Source organism: Rhinoraja longicauda, chromosome 20 (assembly GCF_053455715.1).
Source record: "Rhinoraja longicauda isolate Sanriku21f chromosome 20, sRhiLon1.1, whole genome shotgun sequence".
Taxonomy (NCBI): Eukaryota; Metazoa; Chordata; class Chondrichthyes; order Rajiformes; family Arhynchobatidae; genus Rhinoraja; species Rhinoraja longicauda.
Window position 1 is genome coordinate 22250120 of NC_135972.1, and position 16465 is coordinate 22266584.

The following is a 16465-nucleotide window of genomic DNA, read 5'->3' on the forward strand; positions in this document are numbered from 1 at the left end:
CGAAACGTCACCTATCCATGTTCTCCAGGGACTCTGCTTGACTCGCTGAGTTTCTCCAGCATTTTGTGTCAGAAATGAATAAAGATTGACAAATGCAACAAAATACTGCAAAACGGACTGATGGATTCATTGAAAATAACTAAATAAGAAGTGAAGATCAACATAAAGTGCTGAAGTAACTCAGCAGGTCAGGCACCATCGCTGGAGAAAAAGAATGGGTGACGTTTCAGGTCAGGTCCTTTCATCAGAAAAGGTGATCTTTGTCTTATCGAATGATATATCACGCATGCATCTAATCACACACATCATTCCCATACACACATACCTCGGAGAATTTAGTCTCCAGTTCTGAGTTGCGTTCCTCAACTTGTTTCAGTGTGCTTCGTAAGTGTTCATACATTCTCTGAGCATGTTCTGCTCTTTGCCGCTCATTTAGTTCCTTCATTTCCAACATGGTTATCTTCTTGGAGATTGACACAATTTCAGAATTGGTAATTGCTTTAGATGCCTTGTCCATAGCAGTGGTACCACCTAAAATAAAGAAAGAAAATGTAACTGCCCGAGACTGAAGAAGAGTCCCGACCCAAAATGTTAACTATCTATTTTCTCCAGAGACGATGTCCAATTCGCTGAATTATGTCTGTCTTTGGTATAAACCAGCATCTGCAGTTCCTGTTTATTACACTGTAACTGCCTGCGCAGGTTTATACTGTGTATGTCTGAATAGAGAAGAAAAAAAAAACAAATTATGTTTTCTCTGGAACATCGGAGGTTGCGGGGATACCTGATAGAAATATATATTATGAGAGGCCAAGGAAGGGTACACAGATAGAATTTTATTTCCCCAGGGTGGAAACATCAAAGACTATAGGGCATAGCTTCAAGGTGAGTGGGGCAAAGTTTAAAGAAGATGTGCAGGGCTAGTTTATTTTGCTACCCAGAATGGTGGGTGGCTGGAACGTGCTGCCAGAAGTGGTGGTTGGAGGCAGATACGATAGTGGCATTTAAGAGGCTTTTAAATGGGCACATAGATATGCAGGGAATGGAGGGATATGGATCATGTGCAGACAGAGAAAATTTGTTTCACTTGGCATCATGTTTGGCACAGATATTGTGGAGCGAAGGGCCTGTTCGTGAGCTGTACTCTTCTATGTTTAAACAACATTTTCATCATCAGGACTGAGACAGCTTTGACAGGGAAATTAGGATTGAATAATAAATCCTGGCCTTGCCAGTGATGCCCACATCCATGCATGTTTTGTTTAGTTTATTTTCCTTTTATCGGAAATATGTGACTTCCAGTTACCAACACTGCAGTAAGTGGAACCATGGTCTCCCATTACATTAAAACTATAAAAATTGGTGTTGAGAGGATGTTTCCATTAGTGCGAGAGTCTAGGACCAGAGGGCACAGTCTCAGAATAAAAGGACATACCATTAGAAAGGAGATGAGGAGGAATTTCTTTAGCCAGAGAGTGGCGAATCTGTGGAATTCATTGCCGTAGCTGGCTGTAGAGGCCAAGTGTTTGGGTATTTTTTAAAGCAAAGATGACAGGTTCTTGATTAATAAAGGGTCAAAGGTTATGGTCAGAATAGGGTTGAGAGAGAGAAAGAGAAATCAGACATGATTGAATGGCGGAGTAGATGATGTGCCGAATGGCCTAATTCTGCTCCTATGAACATGAAATGTTGAATGCAAATGATGTTAACCAGTTGACCAGATCTTCCAGCTGCTTCTCGGGAGAGAAGGAATGGGTGACGTTTCGGGTCGAGACCCTTCTTCAGACTGATGTCAGGGGGGCGGGACAAAGGAAGGATATAGGTGGAGACAGGAACTACAAACTACAAACCCACCGACTCGCACAGCTATCTGGACTACACTTCTTCCCACCCGGTCCCCTGCAAAAAGTCTATCCCCTACTCCCAATTCCTCCGTCTACGCCGCATCTGCGCCCGGGATGAGGTGTTTCACACTAGGGCTTCCGAGATGTCCTCGTTCTTCAGAAAACGGGGCTTCCCCTCCTCCATTATAGATGAGGCTCTCACTAGGGTCTCTTCTACATCCCGCAGCTCCGCTCTTGCTCCCCCTCCCCCCACTCGCAACAAGGACAGGATCCCCCTCGTTCTCACCTTCCACCCCACCAGCCAGCGGATCCAACATATCATCCACCAACATTTCCGTCACCTACAACGGGACCCCACCACTGGCCATATCTTCCCATCCCCTCCCCGCTCTGCGTTCCGCAGAGAGCGTTCCCTCCGTAACTCCCTGGTCCACTCGTCCCTTCCTACCCAAACCACCCCAACCCCGGGCACTTTCCCCTGCAACCGCACGAGATGCAACACCTGTCCCTTTACCTCCCCCCTCAACTCCATCAAAGGACCCAAACAGTCTTTCCAGGTGAGACAGAGGTTCACCTGCACCACCTCCAACCTCATCTATTGCATCCGCTGCTCTAGATGTCAACTTATTTATATCGGCGAAACCCAGCGCAGGCTCGGCGATCGCTTCGCTGAACACCTGCGCTCGGTCCGCATTAACAAAACTGATCTCCCGGTGGCCCAGCACTTTAACTCCCCCTCCCATTCACAGTCTGACCTCTCTGTCATGGGCTTCCTCCAGTGCCATAGTGAGGCACGCCGGAAATTGGAGCAGCAGCACCTCATATTTCGCCTGGGCAGTTTGCAGCCCGGTGGCATGAACGTCGACTTCTCCAACTTCAGATAGCTCCTCTGTCCCTCCCTTCCCCTCCTCCTTCCCAGATCTCCCTCTATCTTCCTGTCTCCACCTATATCCTTCCTTTGTCCCGCCCCCCTGACATCAGTCTGAAGAAGGGTCTCGACCCGAAACGTCACCCATTCCTTCTCTCCCGAGATGCTGCCTGACCTGCTGAGTTACTCCAGCATTTTGTGAATAAATCGATTTGTACCAGCATCTGCAGTTATTTTCTTATATCTTCCAGCTGCTGCTCAGCTCCGAAACACTTGGGATATCAAAGTGTTTTCTTTCTTTTCTAAAAAGCTCATAGATTGAACCTAACAGGAACTTTGGAGACACAAGGAACTGCAAATGCTGGTTTACAGAAAAAGACACAAAGTGCAGGAGTAACTCAGTCAGGGTCGGGACCCTCTTAAGTCTGATTTTGGTGGAGGGAGGGGGAAAAAGCTAGAAGAGAGAAGGGGAGGACAAAGCCTGATGAAACATAGATGGATACTGGTGAGGGAAGGGGGGGGGAGGGGGGTTGACAAGCAGATGGTTGGATCAGTCTGAATAAGGGTCCCGATCCAAAACGTCACCTATCCATATTCTCGAGAGATGGTGCCTGACCCTGAGTTATTCCAGCACTTTGTGTCTTTTTTCTATTATATTCACTCCTATTGGCCCATGTCTCAAGAATGACTTTTAAAAATCATAATCAACGTCTTGCAGAATATTAAAACACAAAACATAGAATTAAACGATAATACACTATGACACCAGTATATAATTAATGATTTAACTACTTTGGACCCACAACAACCACATGCCACTTGCCCAGTTTATCCATCTGCTCCCAGGCTTGCTCCAGTGTATGCAGCTTTTCCTTTGTGATTTCCAGCTCTTTGTTTACATCAGTCATCTGTTCGTGCAGGATGGTATTTTCACTCTTCAAGAAAACAGAACATATAATAGGTTTCAAAATGCCTCTTATTTAACTTTCCTGCTCCAATTATACCTGGTATCTCTGCCTCTTAATCATCTGGAGCCCTCAGTCTGTGATGACAATTTTTAAAAAACAGCTCATTTAAAGGCATGGAGTTGTATTTTTTTATTGGGTCATGATCGAGCGGTAAGTAAGAGAAGTGTCCCAGAGCTGGCGTCTGGCCTCAGCTCACCACACTAGAATGGCACCTCCCATGTCGGCAGGTTTGATGATAATGTTGGGATTGTTGCAAAGTAAGGTTAGAGTAGATAAGAGGAGTCAAAAGGTTAAGCCAGTTGATGTCCCGCTGGCAGTTAGAAATGAATAGGTTTGTATTATTTTGTGGGGTTATGGCCCAGGGACATGAGGAAGGTATGGCCATGGGGTAAGTATGAGGAAGGGCAAGTCTGAAGAAGGGTTCCGACCCGAAACGTCACCCATTGATTTTCTCCAGAGATGTTGTCTGACCTGCTGGGTTACTCCAGCATTTTGTGTCTATCATGATTATTTAAAGTTGGCACTAATTCGTTCTTTAAAAGGCCATGAAAGTATAAGAAAACTGGCAAAAATTAAGAGAGAATGTTAAATATATGCAGCAGCTGCATCAGTGAAGAGAAAAACGGAGAATATGTTTTGGGTGAATCAACATTTCGATTGGGGCATTTTCCGGATTTCCAGTAATAATGCTCTTTATCTTTTAACTACTTTTAATGTTTATTTTTATTGGCCCTGCATTAAAGACAATAATCTACCCCGAAAGATAAAATCAACCCGTGCAGAACAGTTTAGTTTCCAAAGCATCGACTTTTCTTTAACAAAAAAATGTTGCAACAATTTTAAAAGCTACCAAGCAACCCTTCCAAATACAAATTAATGGAATGAACAATCTGGCTACAAGGTACATTTTCAACATGTGAAAACTATCATCAAAAGCACAAAGACAGACGTAAAGTGCTAAGGTAACTCAACGGGTCAGGCAGCATCTCTGGAGATAAAGGAAGGGTGACATTTCAGGTCGGGACCCCTCTTCACCAGTGACCCAGTGGGAAATGGAGGTAAGAAATGGCCCGAACAAAGCTAGGCCAACAAGAGATGACCAAGGAAGGGTGGTCCATAATGCCCCATGGTTGGCTGGGGAAGAGGCAATAACGAAGGGATACAAAGATAGTACTAATAGGACGACTAGGGTGGGAGAGGGGAAGAGAGGGAATGCAGGAGTTATCTGAAATTATTGAAATCAACATTCATACTGCTGGGTTGTAAGCTGCCCAAGCGAAATATGAGGTGCTGTTCCTCCAACTGGCGTGTGGCCTCACTCTGACAGTGGAGGAGGCCCAGGACAGAAAGGTCAGTGTGGGAATGGGAAGGGGAGTTAAAATGTTTGGAGACCGTGAGATCACGTAGGCCAAGGCAGATTGAGCGTAAACGTTCAGCAAAAAGATCTGCACTTGGTCTTGGAGATGTATAGGAACCCACACCGGGAATAAAGGATACAGCAGATTAATACTTTATCTATATCAACAACATTCTTTCTATTTCATCGTTCACTTATCCTGATTACACTGGAGAAATAACAATACAAACACTCCCATTGCAATAAAATAAATTACTATAAGTTACTTTTAGTTGCCTACCTCCAAATGCTCGAGATTGGTGGTTTTTTGGACTAATAGGTTGTCTTTTTGCAACAGATCCCTGTATTTAGCTGTGAGCGCGTTATATTGCTTGTTAGCTCGTTCCAAATCTGCCAAGGGTGCACTATCATCCAAAGCTTTTTGCAAAGCAGCAATTTTAAAACCAGCCATTTCCTACAAATAGATTCAAAGAAAGCAGATACACACATTAAATAATACAATTTAAAAAGAGACACTGGAATGCAGTAACTCAGCTCAATGTTAAGTTGGTAACTCAAAATGGATAACACAATGGTACTAAAGATCTGTCAGAGCTCCAGTGACCCATTTCGATTCTGACCTCTGGAGCTATCTGCGTGGAGTTTGCACATTCTCCCTGTGTCTGAGTGGATTTGCCCTGGTGCTCCAGTTTCCTCTCACATCCCAAGGGTGTACAGTTTATTGTTGACTGGCTACTGTACACTGCCTGTAGTGTAGTTGGATGGTAGGAAAATAAGGGGTATAAAATGTGAGAGTGGGTTACAGGAGTCAATTGAGGCAACCACGGTATGTGCACGAGAGGGCACAAAATTTAAACTGGACACGAACACAAGTGCTGGAGGATTTTCAGGATCACGACTGACCAAGTGCAGCTTTCAACTTTTGCTTTGGACCTTGCAAAGGTTTTTCCATGGAAATGATTTCTACATTTTTTGTTCTTTGGAGCTTAATGATTTGCACGAGTCTAAAAATGTTACTCCATTAAATGAAAGGGCATTAGTGCTGTTTGCTTTTGGATTGCAAAGATTTGGTTATTTAGAGTTTTGGAGTCACGTTGCATGGAAACAGGATCTTCGGCCCAACTAGTCCCTGCCGACAAAGCTGCTCATCTCAGTTCACTCGTGTTGGGTGCATATCCCTCCAAACAGTTCTTATCAGTGTACCCGTCCAAATGTACCTGCCTCAACTACTTTCTGAATGGTGAAGGATCTTCAAGGAGTCCTGCAGTATACTTAAAAAAATAATGTTCCTATATTATAAAAAAGATAGATTAAATTAGTCGAGATTGGAAAATAGGTGTATGTGCTCATTTTCCTGTGAAATAAAGTAATTTATACATTCAGATCCAGCCTCTCCCGGGATAGCCACTACTTTAGGAAAACGGAATAAATCCAATCATGAATAAATGAAGGTCTGGATTAGTTTGAGGTTACTTTATTGTCATGTGTACCGAGGTACAGTGAAAAGCTTTTGTTGTGTGCTAACCAATCAGCGGAAAGACAATACATGATTACAATCGAGCCATCCACAGTTCACAGGATGATTAAATATTATACCTCAATGTGCAAAGGTACACTAAGATACGAAAGGCACTGTGAACTGACATTAAAAGGACTTGAGTAAAACACAAAGTGCTGGAGAAAGTCAAAGAGTCAGGCAGCATCTGCGGAGGGAAGGGATCGTTGATGTTTGGGGTCAGGGACCTTTTTCAGACGACAGATGCACAGTTGCTGTCTGACCCGCTGAGTTTCTCCAGCACTTTGTGTTTTGTTCATGATTCCAGCATCTACAGTTCCTTGTGTCTCCATTCAAATGCACTTATTGAAAGAGCAATTAGTAAGAAAAATCTCAGAAGGTAGGAATGGCAGAACTGAATGTTTAAAACTAAGCTTGTTGCTCGTTAATTATTAGTTTAGTTTAGAGATACAATGTCAAAACAGGCCCATCACCCCACCGATCCCTGGTGACCACCGGCCACCCGTATACTAGTCATATCCTACACACCAGGGACACTTTTACGGAAGCCAATTAACCTACAAATCTGCACATCCATGGAGTGTGGTAGGAAACCAGAGTAAACCCACACGGTCACAGGGAGGACGTTCAATCTCAATACAGACAGCACCCGTAGTCAGGATCGAACCCGGGTCTCTGGCGCTGGGGCAGCAACTGTACTGCTGGGCCACAGTGCTACTGTAAATACATGCTGTGATTTTACATTGAAAAGAAATCTTGCCTTGAATCTCTGCAGGTATCCAATTCTTTCACTAACAGCTACTTCCATCGCTATTACTTCGTTCTTGAGCTTGTTATTTTCTTTCCTCAGGTGCTGTTCCATTTCCATCAGGGTTGTGTAACGCCTTGTCAAAGCGTTCTCATTAACCCGCAAAACGGTTACCTTGCTGGTAATTCCTGATATTTTTTTCTTGATTTCATCGGGATCCATCTGAAGCGTTTCCAGTAGTTGCTAATTCAAAAGTGGGGAACAGTACAAATTATGTCATCCAAACTGAAATATAACATTAGGAGCAATTATTGTGCATAGCCTATATTTGGGCACGGGTCACACATCATGCATCAGAATGGAAAGGTACCAGGGTTCCCACACATTGGGACCCACCATCATTCTCAGCGTGTCTGATGCAAGTTATTTATCTTATGTAGGCCATATATTTTATTAAAATTACAATTAAAACACAAAGTACGTGCTATAACTCCAGGATAAGTGCTCAACTAAGAAAAGCTAGCCCAAAGCCAAAGTATTATCTAACTAAATATACCAACTTACTGTACAATAAGTAACTCTGTATGCAAAAAACAGCTACTTACATATTAACTAGCTCTTTAAAAAAAAGAATCCTGTAGATGCAAGTATATCATTGGTATTATCAAGTGGGCACCTCCCTTCACTGGTGTTTCGTTGAGTTCGGCCCACCACACCTCGGGAAGGCTCAACCGTTGGTTCTGGCATCCCAGAACAACCCCCCCTCCCCCCCAATGTCATAGATTTCCTTTCTGCCCCCAACTGACATTATTTCTTCTCCACCAAATCTGCCTACTGCCTTGCTCTGCTGTCTCTGACATCTGACTTACGGCCTGACGCAAACCCTGTCCACATATTCCCAACTCTCCAAATAGCAACGAGGTTGATCTCGCTATGAAACCTCTACAACCCGACTGGTTTTATGACCAGAAAAAAAGACCAAAAAGACCAAAGTGTGAAAGGAAATAGATACACAACATTTCGTGTCGAGCCCCTTATTCAGACTTAACGTTGTCCATTTCCTCCATAGATGCAGCCTGGCCTGCTATGTTTCTCCAGCAATTTGTTTTCTGCCCAAGATTAAATGCTTTTCTAGGTTAAATGCTTTACCGTTTACCGTTTACATGCTTTAATCCCCTGTCTATATGTATTGTATTGTATTGCACTATCTAATTGTATTGTACTGTATCGTATTGTACTGCACTGTCATCCCCTGTCTATATGTTTTGCATTTGTATTGCACTATGGCCCCCGGAGGCACTCTGTTTCCTCCCATTCGTTGCATGATCTGTAAGGAGTGGAATGACAAATAAACTAATTAACTATTCCAGCATCTGCAGTCTTTTGTGTCTCCTTTAACGACCAGGTTCAGTATACAAAATAAAACTCTGACCTGTGCTGTGTGCAAATAAGGCAAGTTCTCTTCCCTTTAGTTTTCTCGAGACAAACATTGCATTGACTTTTTGATTAACCGTGCATTGGCTTATAGTAGTTCGGGTAACACTTACATTATACTCTTCAATTTTTATACGATCTTGATCCTTTGAATCTTCAAACCTTTTCTTTTCCTCTTCAATTCTTTCCATATCTTTCTGCCAGGATTGCCTTTCACTGTATATAACAATAGTTTAGTTTATTATTATCATGTGTACCGAGGTTCAGTGAAAAGCTTTTTTGCTGTGTGGTATCCAGTCAGCGGAAATAATTTATGTGATAACAATGAAGCTGTCCACAGTGTACAGATACTGTACAGGATAAAGGGAATAAACTCAATCATCATAATAAGCAATCATTATTTTCAGACAATTTTTTACACTAATGGAAATCTTTGCTCCAGCTTTAGTTCCTAGAGAGCAGAGCGAATGTGGCCTTTGCTGTCTTGGTACAGCATCCCTCTCAGCCTTCATAATTTATTTGGCTTCAAAGCTTTGGAATTTTTCAACAACTCTACCACTCTTCTTTGCATCCTCTCACTAGCTTCCAGTGCAGGAACCAAGTCCGGCTTCCCTGGATGTGACACTTGGAGCGAATGGTGAAAGCCTGGCAAAGTAGTCGGAAATAACCGGTGGAAAAGCTCGTCAGGGTGGGATTCCCTACCATGCCGTGGTGTAGCCCTCAGGCCTCACCCCTGAACAAGATGCCAGTGAAAATTGATAAAGGCAGAGGGACAATGCTAAGAGCAGCCGTCACAGAAGTGACATCCACAGAATAAATTCATCAACCTCATTATCTTTAATAAATCTTTGAATGGGATTTAAAATATAATAGTAGAGCAACACATTTTTTTTAAAAGACACGAAGTGTGGAGTAACTTAGCAGGTCAGTCAGCATCTCCGAAAACATGGATAGGTGACGCTTTGGGCCGGGACTCTTCTTCAGAAGACCAGAAGACATAGGAGCAGAATTGGGCTATTCTGCCCATCGAGTCTGCTCCGTCATTCGATCGTGACTGCTCTGTTTTTCCATCTTAACCCCATTCTCCTGTTAAGAGGGGACCCAACCCGAAAAGTCACCTATCCATGATGGTACCTGACCCAAAGTGCTGGAGTAACTCAGCAGTCAGACAGAATCTCTGAAGCAAAAAGGATAGGTGACATTTCGGGGCGCCTCCAGCACTTTGTATCTTTCTTTGTAAACTAGCATCCACAGCACCTAGGATCACAATATGTTTAAGTATTTTATTTACATAATAATCCTCATTGCAAAATCTAGATTTTATTGGTGGTTTTTGAAGACTAAGTTCTAATTAAAATAATAAAAAATTCTACCAATTTTGTATTGTGTAAATAATCAAGTCTACTCCAAGATAAAGATAATGCCACGCGCATTCTATGCTGATACCTTTGATATTCTTTGTACAGCAGACCCTGCTGATGACGAATTACTGCAAACTTGCGTTTGTGGTCTTCGGCTGCCTCCCTTAGTTTTTGTTCCTCCTCCTCTTTATTTGAGATTTCCTAAGTCACAAGTTAAAAAAAACCATGAAGAGTTTTACATTGGGCGGCAGAGTGGTGCAGATGATAGTTTCTCAGCAGGCCAGGCATCTCTGGAGAAAATGGAGAGGTGACGTTTCGGGTTGAGACCCTTCTTTTGACTCAGCAGAGTTATTTCAGGCAGGGAATGGGGATGGTGATTTCAACTTACATTAAATCTGACTTGCATAAGTGTTCACAGAATGTAACTGGCAAAATCAGTGTACCTGGAGGAGTTGCATCAAATATTCATTGAGAGCGTTGATAACATCGGTACTCGAAGATGCCATTCCTTGTGGTAAAACGAGAGGTTGGAGCTGAACTTTACATCCACCTGATCGACGTAATATAGTTATTTCACCTTCCAGGTGAGTAATCTGAAAAACAAATAAGTTCTTCCATTGAAGTTTCATCAAGTTTTTGAAAAATAAAACTCACCTTGCGAGACAGGTTTTGGTAGAAGTGATGGCATTTATTGGTCTCTTTGTTTAGTTTAGCTTAGAGATACTGCGTGGAGACAAGACCTTCAGCCCACCGTGTCCACTCCGACCAACGATCACCCCCTACACTAGTTCTATCCTACACACGAAGGACAATTTATCGAGGCCGATTAACCTACAAACCTACATGTCTTTGGAACGTGGGAGGAAACCGCAGCACCCGGAGAAAGCCCACGCGGTCACAAAGAGAAAGTACAAACTCTGTGCAGACGGCACCCGTAGTCACGATCGAACCCGGGTCTCTGGAACTGTGAGGGAGCAGCTCTACCACAGAACCACTCAGTTGTCAGAGTCTTTTTCCCCAGGGTGGAAATGTCAAATACTAGAGGCGATAGCTTTAGGATGAAAGAAGGGGAAGTTTAGTTTATACAGAGAGTGTGGTTAGTGCCTGGAACACGCAGGTGGTGGAAGCAGGTGCAAGAGCAACATTTAAAAAGCACAAAGTGCTGGAGTAACTCAGTGGATCAGGAAGCATCTCTGGAGAACATGGATAGGTGACGTTTCATCCCAGGACCCTTCTTCGGACTGATCCAACCATTGACCTCACCTCACCTGTATCGACCTATTTCGCACCAGGCTTTGCCCTGCCCCTTCTCTCTTCCTGTCCCCCCTCCCCCCCCACACACCTAAATCAGACTGAAGAAGGGTCCTGACATAAAATGTCACCTATCTTTGTCCTTTGTCAAGGATGCTGCCTGAGCCGCTGAGTTACTCCAGCACTTTGTGTCCTTTTTTTGTGAACCAACATCCGCAGTTCTTTGTTTCAACTTTGAAACGGCATTTGGACAGGCACATGAACAGGCAGGCATGGGACGCTCACCATGTACAGTCAGTTGGGATTAGTATTGTGTTTGGCACAGACGTTTTAAGCCGAGGACCTGTTCCTGCATTGCACTGTTCTATGTACAGGGGCAACGTACTAAAGGAGGCACAGTGATGCAACGGTAGATTTGCTGCCTTACAGTGCCAGAGACCCTGGTTCGATCCTGACTACGGGTGCTGTTGGTACGGAGTTTGCATGTTCTCCCTGTGACCCTGTGGGTTTTCTCTGGGTGCTCCCACATTCCAAAGATGTGTGGGTTTGTAGGTTAATTGACGTCCAAAGAGGTAGGGGAAGTCATTAAGGAGATAAACCGTACTTATAGGGCACATTCGTATGAATGTGCATGAGAGCAGTACTGCTTGTGATTGCAATCTCATGCTGTACAGATTGCCAAGATCACGATCTTCCTTCAGATGTCCACAATGTGGACTTACTTTCTTTAAGCCCTCAACTTATTATCACCAGCAATCTGTCCTGGACCAGCCTCATCGAAGCAATGGCCAAGAAAGCACACCAACGCCTCTACTTCCTTAGATGGCTTAGGAAGCTTGGCATGTCCTCAACAACCCTGACCAACTTCTGCAGATGAGCCATATAATGCATTTTATTGGGATGCATCATAGCACGGTTTGGCAACAGCTCCATCCAAGACCGCAATAAATTGCAGGGAGTTGTGGATGTTGGCCATCATGCAAACCAACCTCCCTTCCATTGACTCCATCTACTCTTTGCGCTGCCTCAGCAAGGCCACCAACATAATCAAAGATCAGTCTGACCCCGGGAAAACTCCCTTTCCGATCAAGCAAAATGTACAGAAATTTGAAAAAGCACAATTCCAATTCCGGGACAGTTTCTTCCAGCAGATACCAGACAACTGAACCATCCTCTCACCAACCAGAGAGAGGTATGGATCTCCCATCTTCCTCAGTGGAGATTTTCGAATGATCTTTAATCGAACTTTACTGGTCTTTATCTTCCACAAAACCTTATAACATTTATCCTGTATCTGTGCATTGTGGATGGCTTGATTATAATCATGTATAGTCTTTCCGCTGACTGGATAGCACGCAAAAAGCTTTTCACTGTACCTCGGTACACGTGACAATAATAAATTAAACTAAACTAAACTGAACTAGCGAGCTATTGGTATCACAAAATGCTGGAGTAACTCAGCAGATCAGGCAGCATCTAGGAGAAAGGGAATGGGTGACGTTTCTGGTCGAGACCCTTCTTCAGACTGAAGAAGGGTCTCGACCCGAAACGTCACCCATTCCCTCTCTCTTAGATGCTGCCTGAAATGCTGAGTTACTCCAGCATTTTGTGATACCTTCGATTTGTACCAGCATCTGCAGTTATTTTTCTACACTAGCAAGCTAATGGAATTATAATTCCCTGAATTCATTTGAATATTCAAAGCAGTAAATCGCACTGGTTCTGAGTGTACAGACCCTTTCATTGGCTTTCCACAGCTGATTGCCAGTGACGCCAGCCTCCTTTCGAGTCTCTCTGAGCTCCTGTCGGAGTTCCTCGTTTCTCCCCATCAGTTGATCCAGTTGAGCTTTCAGGTGGCCGTTGACAACTTGTTTCCCTGTGGCGTTCTTTGCCTCAATTACCTGAAACAACATTTGGCACAACTTTATTACCATGTCACCATATTTCAAACCAGGATAACAAGGCAAAGTCACCTTGAACAAGAGTCACCACAATACAGAGAAGGTGCTGAAGATTTTTACCAGAATGCTGCCTGGATTGGATGGTGTTTCAATGGTACTGTTGTCACATCTACCTAGGAAAGTGAAGTATCCTTTTTGCATACGGTTCAGTAATGATACTTAAGAACAAGAGTGCAGGAATAGTAGATTACACTGAGAGAGTATACAAGAGTCGTCACGTTTCCAGCACCATTTTGCCTGATTAAACTATTAGCAACTATTTTCATTTCTGATTTTATTATGGAAGGAAGGTTATTGAAGAAACAGCACAAATGGTTGGGTCCAGGACATTGCCATTTAACATCTGCAGTGACGACCTGGGGCTAGGACAATTATCCTTCAACAATCAAAACTATTAGAACTGTCCCCATGACGCATATTTACTTTAGTTTTACCAGGACTCCCTGATGCCACATTCAGTCAAGTATGACCTTGATGCAAAATGCACCTCACTTCTGAAATTCAACTCTTTAGTCCTAAAACTCTTTAGGCTTGGACCAAGACTCAATACTATTATTAGATAGGAGAGGTTGGACATACTTGGTGTCCAGGGAGGAACTGCAGGTGGTGGTTTAAACCAAAGGCAGAAGCTCAGCGGGTCAGGCAGCACCCCTGGAGAAAAGGAATGCGTGACGTTTCATATCGAGACCCTCTTCAGACTCAGCCTGAAGAAGGGTTTTGACCTGAAAAGTCACCCATTCCTTTTCTCCAGAGATGCTGCCTAATCTGCTGAGTTACTCCAGCTATTTTGTGCCTGCCATCGAACATGCTTGGACTGTTTGCTCTGGAGCATGGAATTTGAGGGGAGACTTAATAGAAGTGTATAAAATTGTGAGAAGTATAGAGAGGATAGACAGTCAGAATCTTTCTCCGCAGGGTGAAATGTCAAAGATAGAGGGCATAGCTTTAAGGTGAGAGGGGCAAAGTTTGAGGGAAATGTGCAGGGCAAGTTGTTTTTAAAAAAAAACACAACCTGAAACACACTGCCAGGGGTGATGGTGGAGGCAGATTCTATAGTGGCTTTTAAAGATTTGTAGATAGCCGCATGGATATGCGGGGAATGGTGGGATACGAATCACATGCAGACAGATGAAATTAGTTTATCTTGACACGATGTGCAGCATAGATTTTGTGGGCCGAAAGATCTGTTCCTGTGCTTACTTGTGATATGTTTTACGTACGCACTCATAGAAGAAAGCTGCAGCTGGCAAAGAAAGAGAACTCTGCACAGCACATTACATCACCAAAGATAGTGATATACTTTAAACAGCTGGAACTCCAGCTCCGATCCTGGTAATAATAGCCTGCTAACCTGAAAATGAGCCATTTATTCCTATTCTGTTTTCTATCGACTAACAAATCAATTCAGCATTGTAATATTTAACCCTTTGTTTTGTAACTACCTTACGTAGTACAACTTTAAATGCCTTTTGAAAGTTCATATATGCTAAATCCACTGGTTCCTCCTTATTGATAACACATCCCCAAAAAAAGTTGTCTTTATCAAAAACTGATAGGGAACAATGAGATTGAGAAAGAAATTAGCCCTGGACAGAGAAGAATGGAAGGGAGACTGATGAAGAGCGAGTTTGTTCACTTCACATTATAATAAGGGTCCATTTGTTGGCTCTCAGGAATGTGTTTTAATGGCCCTTTCATGTACTAATGCACAAAGTGAAAAAAAACAATGAAAGTAGAACTCAAGAAGAATGATGCTACTTACAGAAATGAGGCGTTCCAAACTCTCAAACTTCAGGATTTCTTGTCCTCCTTTTGGAATAGATTCCACCTGGGTGTCCTTTACAGCTTGCAAGATTTCTTTCATGCCTTGTTCAAACTTCTTATTTTCTTCTCGCAGTTCATTTACTGTAACCAACATTACTCACATTAGTAAAGGACCATCAGTTTCCCGCCAGATTCGGTTGGCATCGCTAAACCCTACTGATACATGGAATATAGGTGAGTAATTAGAGTCATAGTGCCATGCAGTGTGGAAACGGCTTTTCACCCTTTGTGTAAAAAAAGTTATCCCTCAGGTTCCTATTAAATCTTTCCCCCCCTCACCTTAAAGCTATGTCCTCCAGAACAAGCCAAGCATGCGAACCTTGTCAAATGCCTTGCTGAAATCCATATACTCCATGTGTAGAAAGGAATTGCAGATGCTGCTTTACACCGAAGATAGACAGATACAAAGTGCTGGAGTAACTCAGCGGGTCTGGCAGCATCTCTGGAGAGAAGGAATAGGCGATGTTTCGGGTCGCCATCCATCCAGACTCCAGATATAGGTGACCAAAACGTCACCTATATCATATCCGTGACTTCCACAGACAAGTTCTTTATTAAAATAATCCCTTCATCAGCAAATCGGGGCACAGGCAGCGAGGACAGTGGTTGCAAGTGAACAGAACAGAACATGAACTGAGCTCCCGGCAGAGTTGCAGATTTATATTCCTGAGACATTTCTAACAACGTCAAATAAATTTGTATTTACACAAAATCTTTCATGATTTCGGTACACCCCCAAAGTGCTTCACCATCAATGCAGTATTTCTCAACTGCAGGGACCTCCCACAACAGCAACTGCTATAGACTGAACTCATGTGTTCTTAAAAGCTCCCATGAAGAAGCCAGACCTTCTCATATCAGTTCAGTCTGAAGATGGGTTTTGACCCGAAACATCACCCATTCATTTTCTCCACAGATGCTGCCTGCCTGAGTTACTCCAACAGTTTGAGTCTATTTTCGGTTTAAACCAGCATCTGCAAGTTCCTTCCTACACAGTATTTTAGTGCACCTGCGCGCAATCCTGTTTTCAGGCTTGTATACACTGGAATTTAGAAGGATGAGAGGGGATCTTATCGAACCATATAAGATTATTAAGGGGCTGGATACGTTAGAGGCAGGAAACATGTTCCCAATGTTGGGGGAGTCCAGAACCAGGGGCCACAGTTTAAGAATAAGGGGTAGGCCATTTAGAACGGAGATGAGGGAAATCCTTTTCAGTCAGAGAGTTGTAAATCTGTGGAATTCACTGCCTCAGAAGGCAGTGGAGGCCAATTCTCTGAATGCATTCAAGAGAGAGCTAGATAGAGCTCTTAAGGATAGCAGAGTCAGGGGG

General features: G+C 43.3%; 1 protein-coding gene across 4 annotated transcripts in view; it reads right to left on the reverse strand.

The window, feature by feature from the left end:
- The window catches only part of cep290 (centrosomal protein 290), an 86407-nt gene that overhangs the window by 40468 nt on the left and 29474 nt on the right, over positions 1-16465 (reverse strand). For all 4 annotated transcript variants that reach the window (XM_078417195.1, XM_078417194.1, XM_078417193.1 and 1 more), the window contains exons 20-28: positions 15071-15213; positions 13084-13248; positions 10540-10689; positions 10182-10297; positions 8849-8951; positions 7314-7544; positions 5318-5491; positions 3536-3647; positions 326-531 (exon numbers count right to left, since the gene is read on the reverse strand). In XM_078417195.1, coding sequence (XP_078273321.1) covers positions 326-531; positions 3536-3647; positions 5318-5491; positions 7314-7544; positions 8849-8951; positions 10182-10297; positions 10540-10689; positions 13084-13248; positions 15071-15213 — 1400 coding nt within the window. The remainder of the gene's footprint in view (positions 1-325; positions 532-3535; positions 3648-5317; positions 5492-7313; positions 7545-8848; positions 8952-10181; positions 10298-10539; positions 10690-13083; positions 13249-15070; positions 15214-16465) is intronic.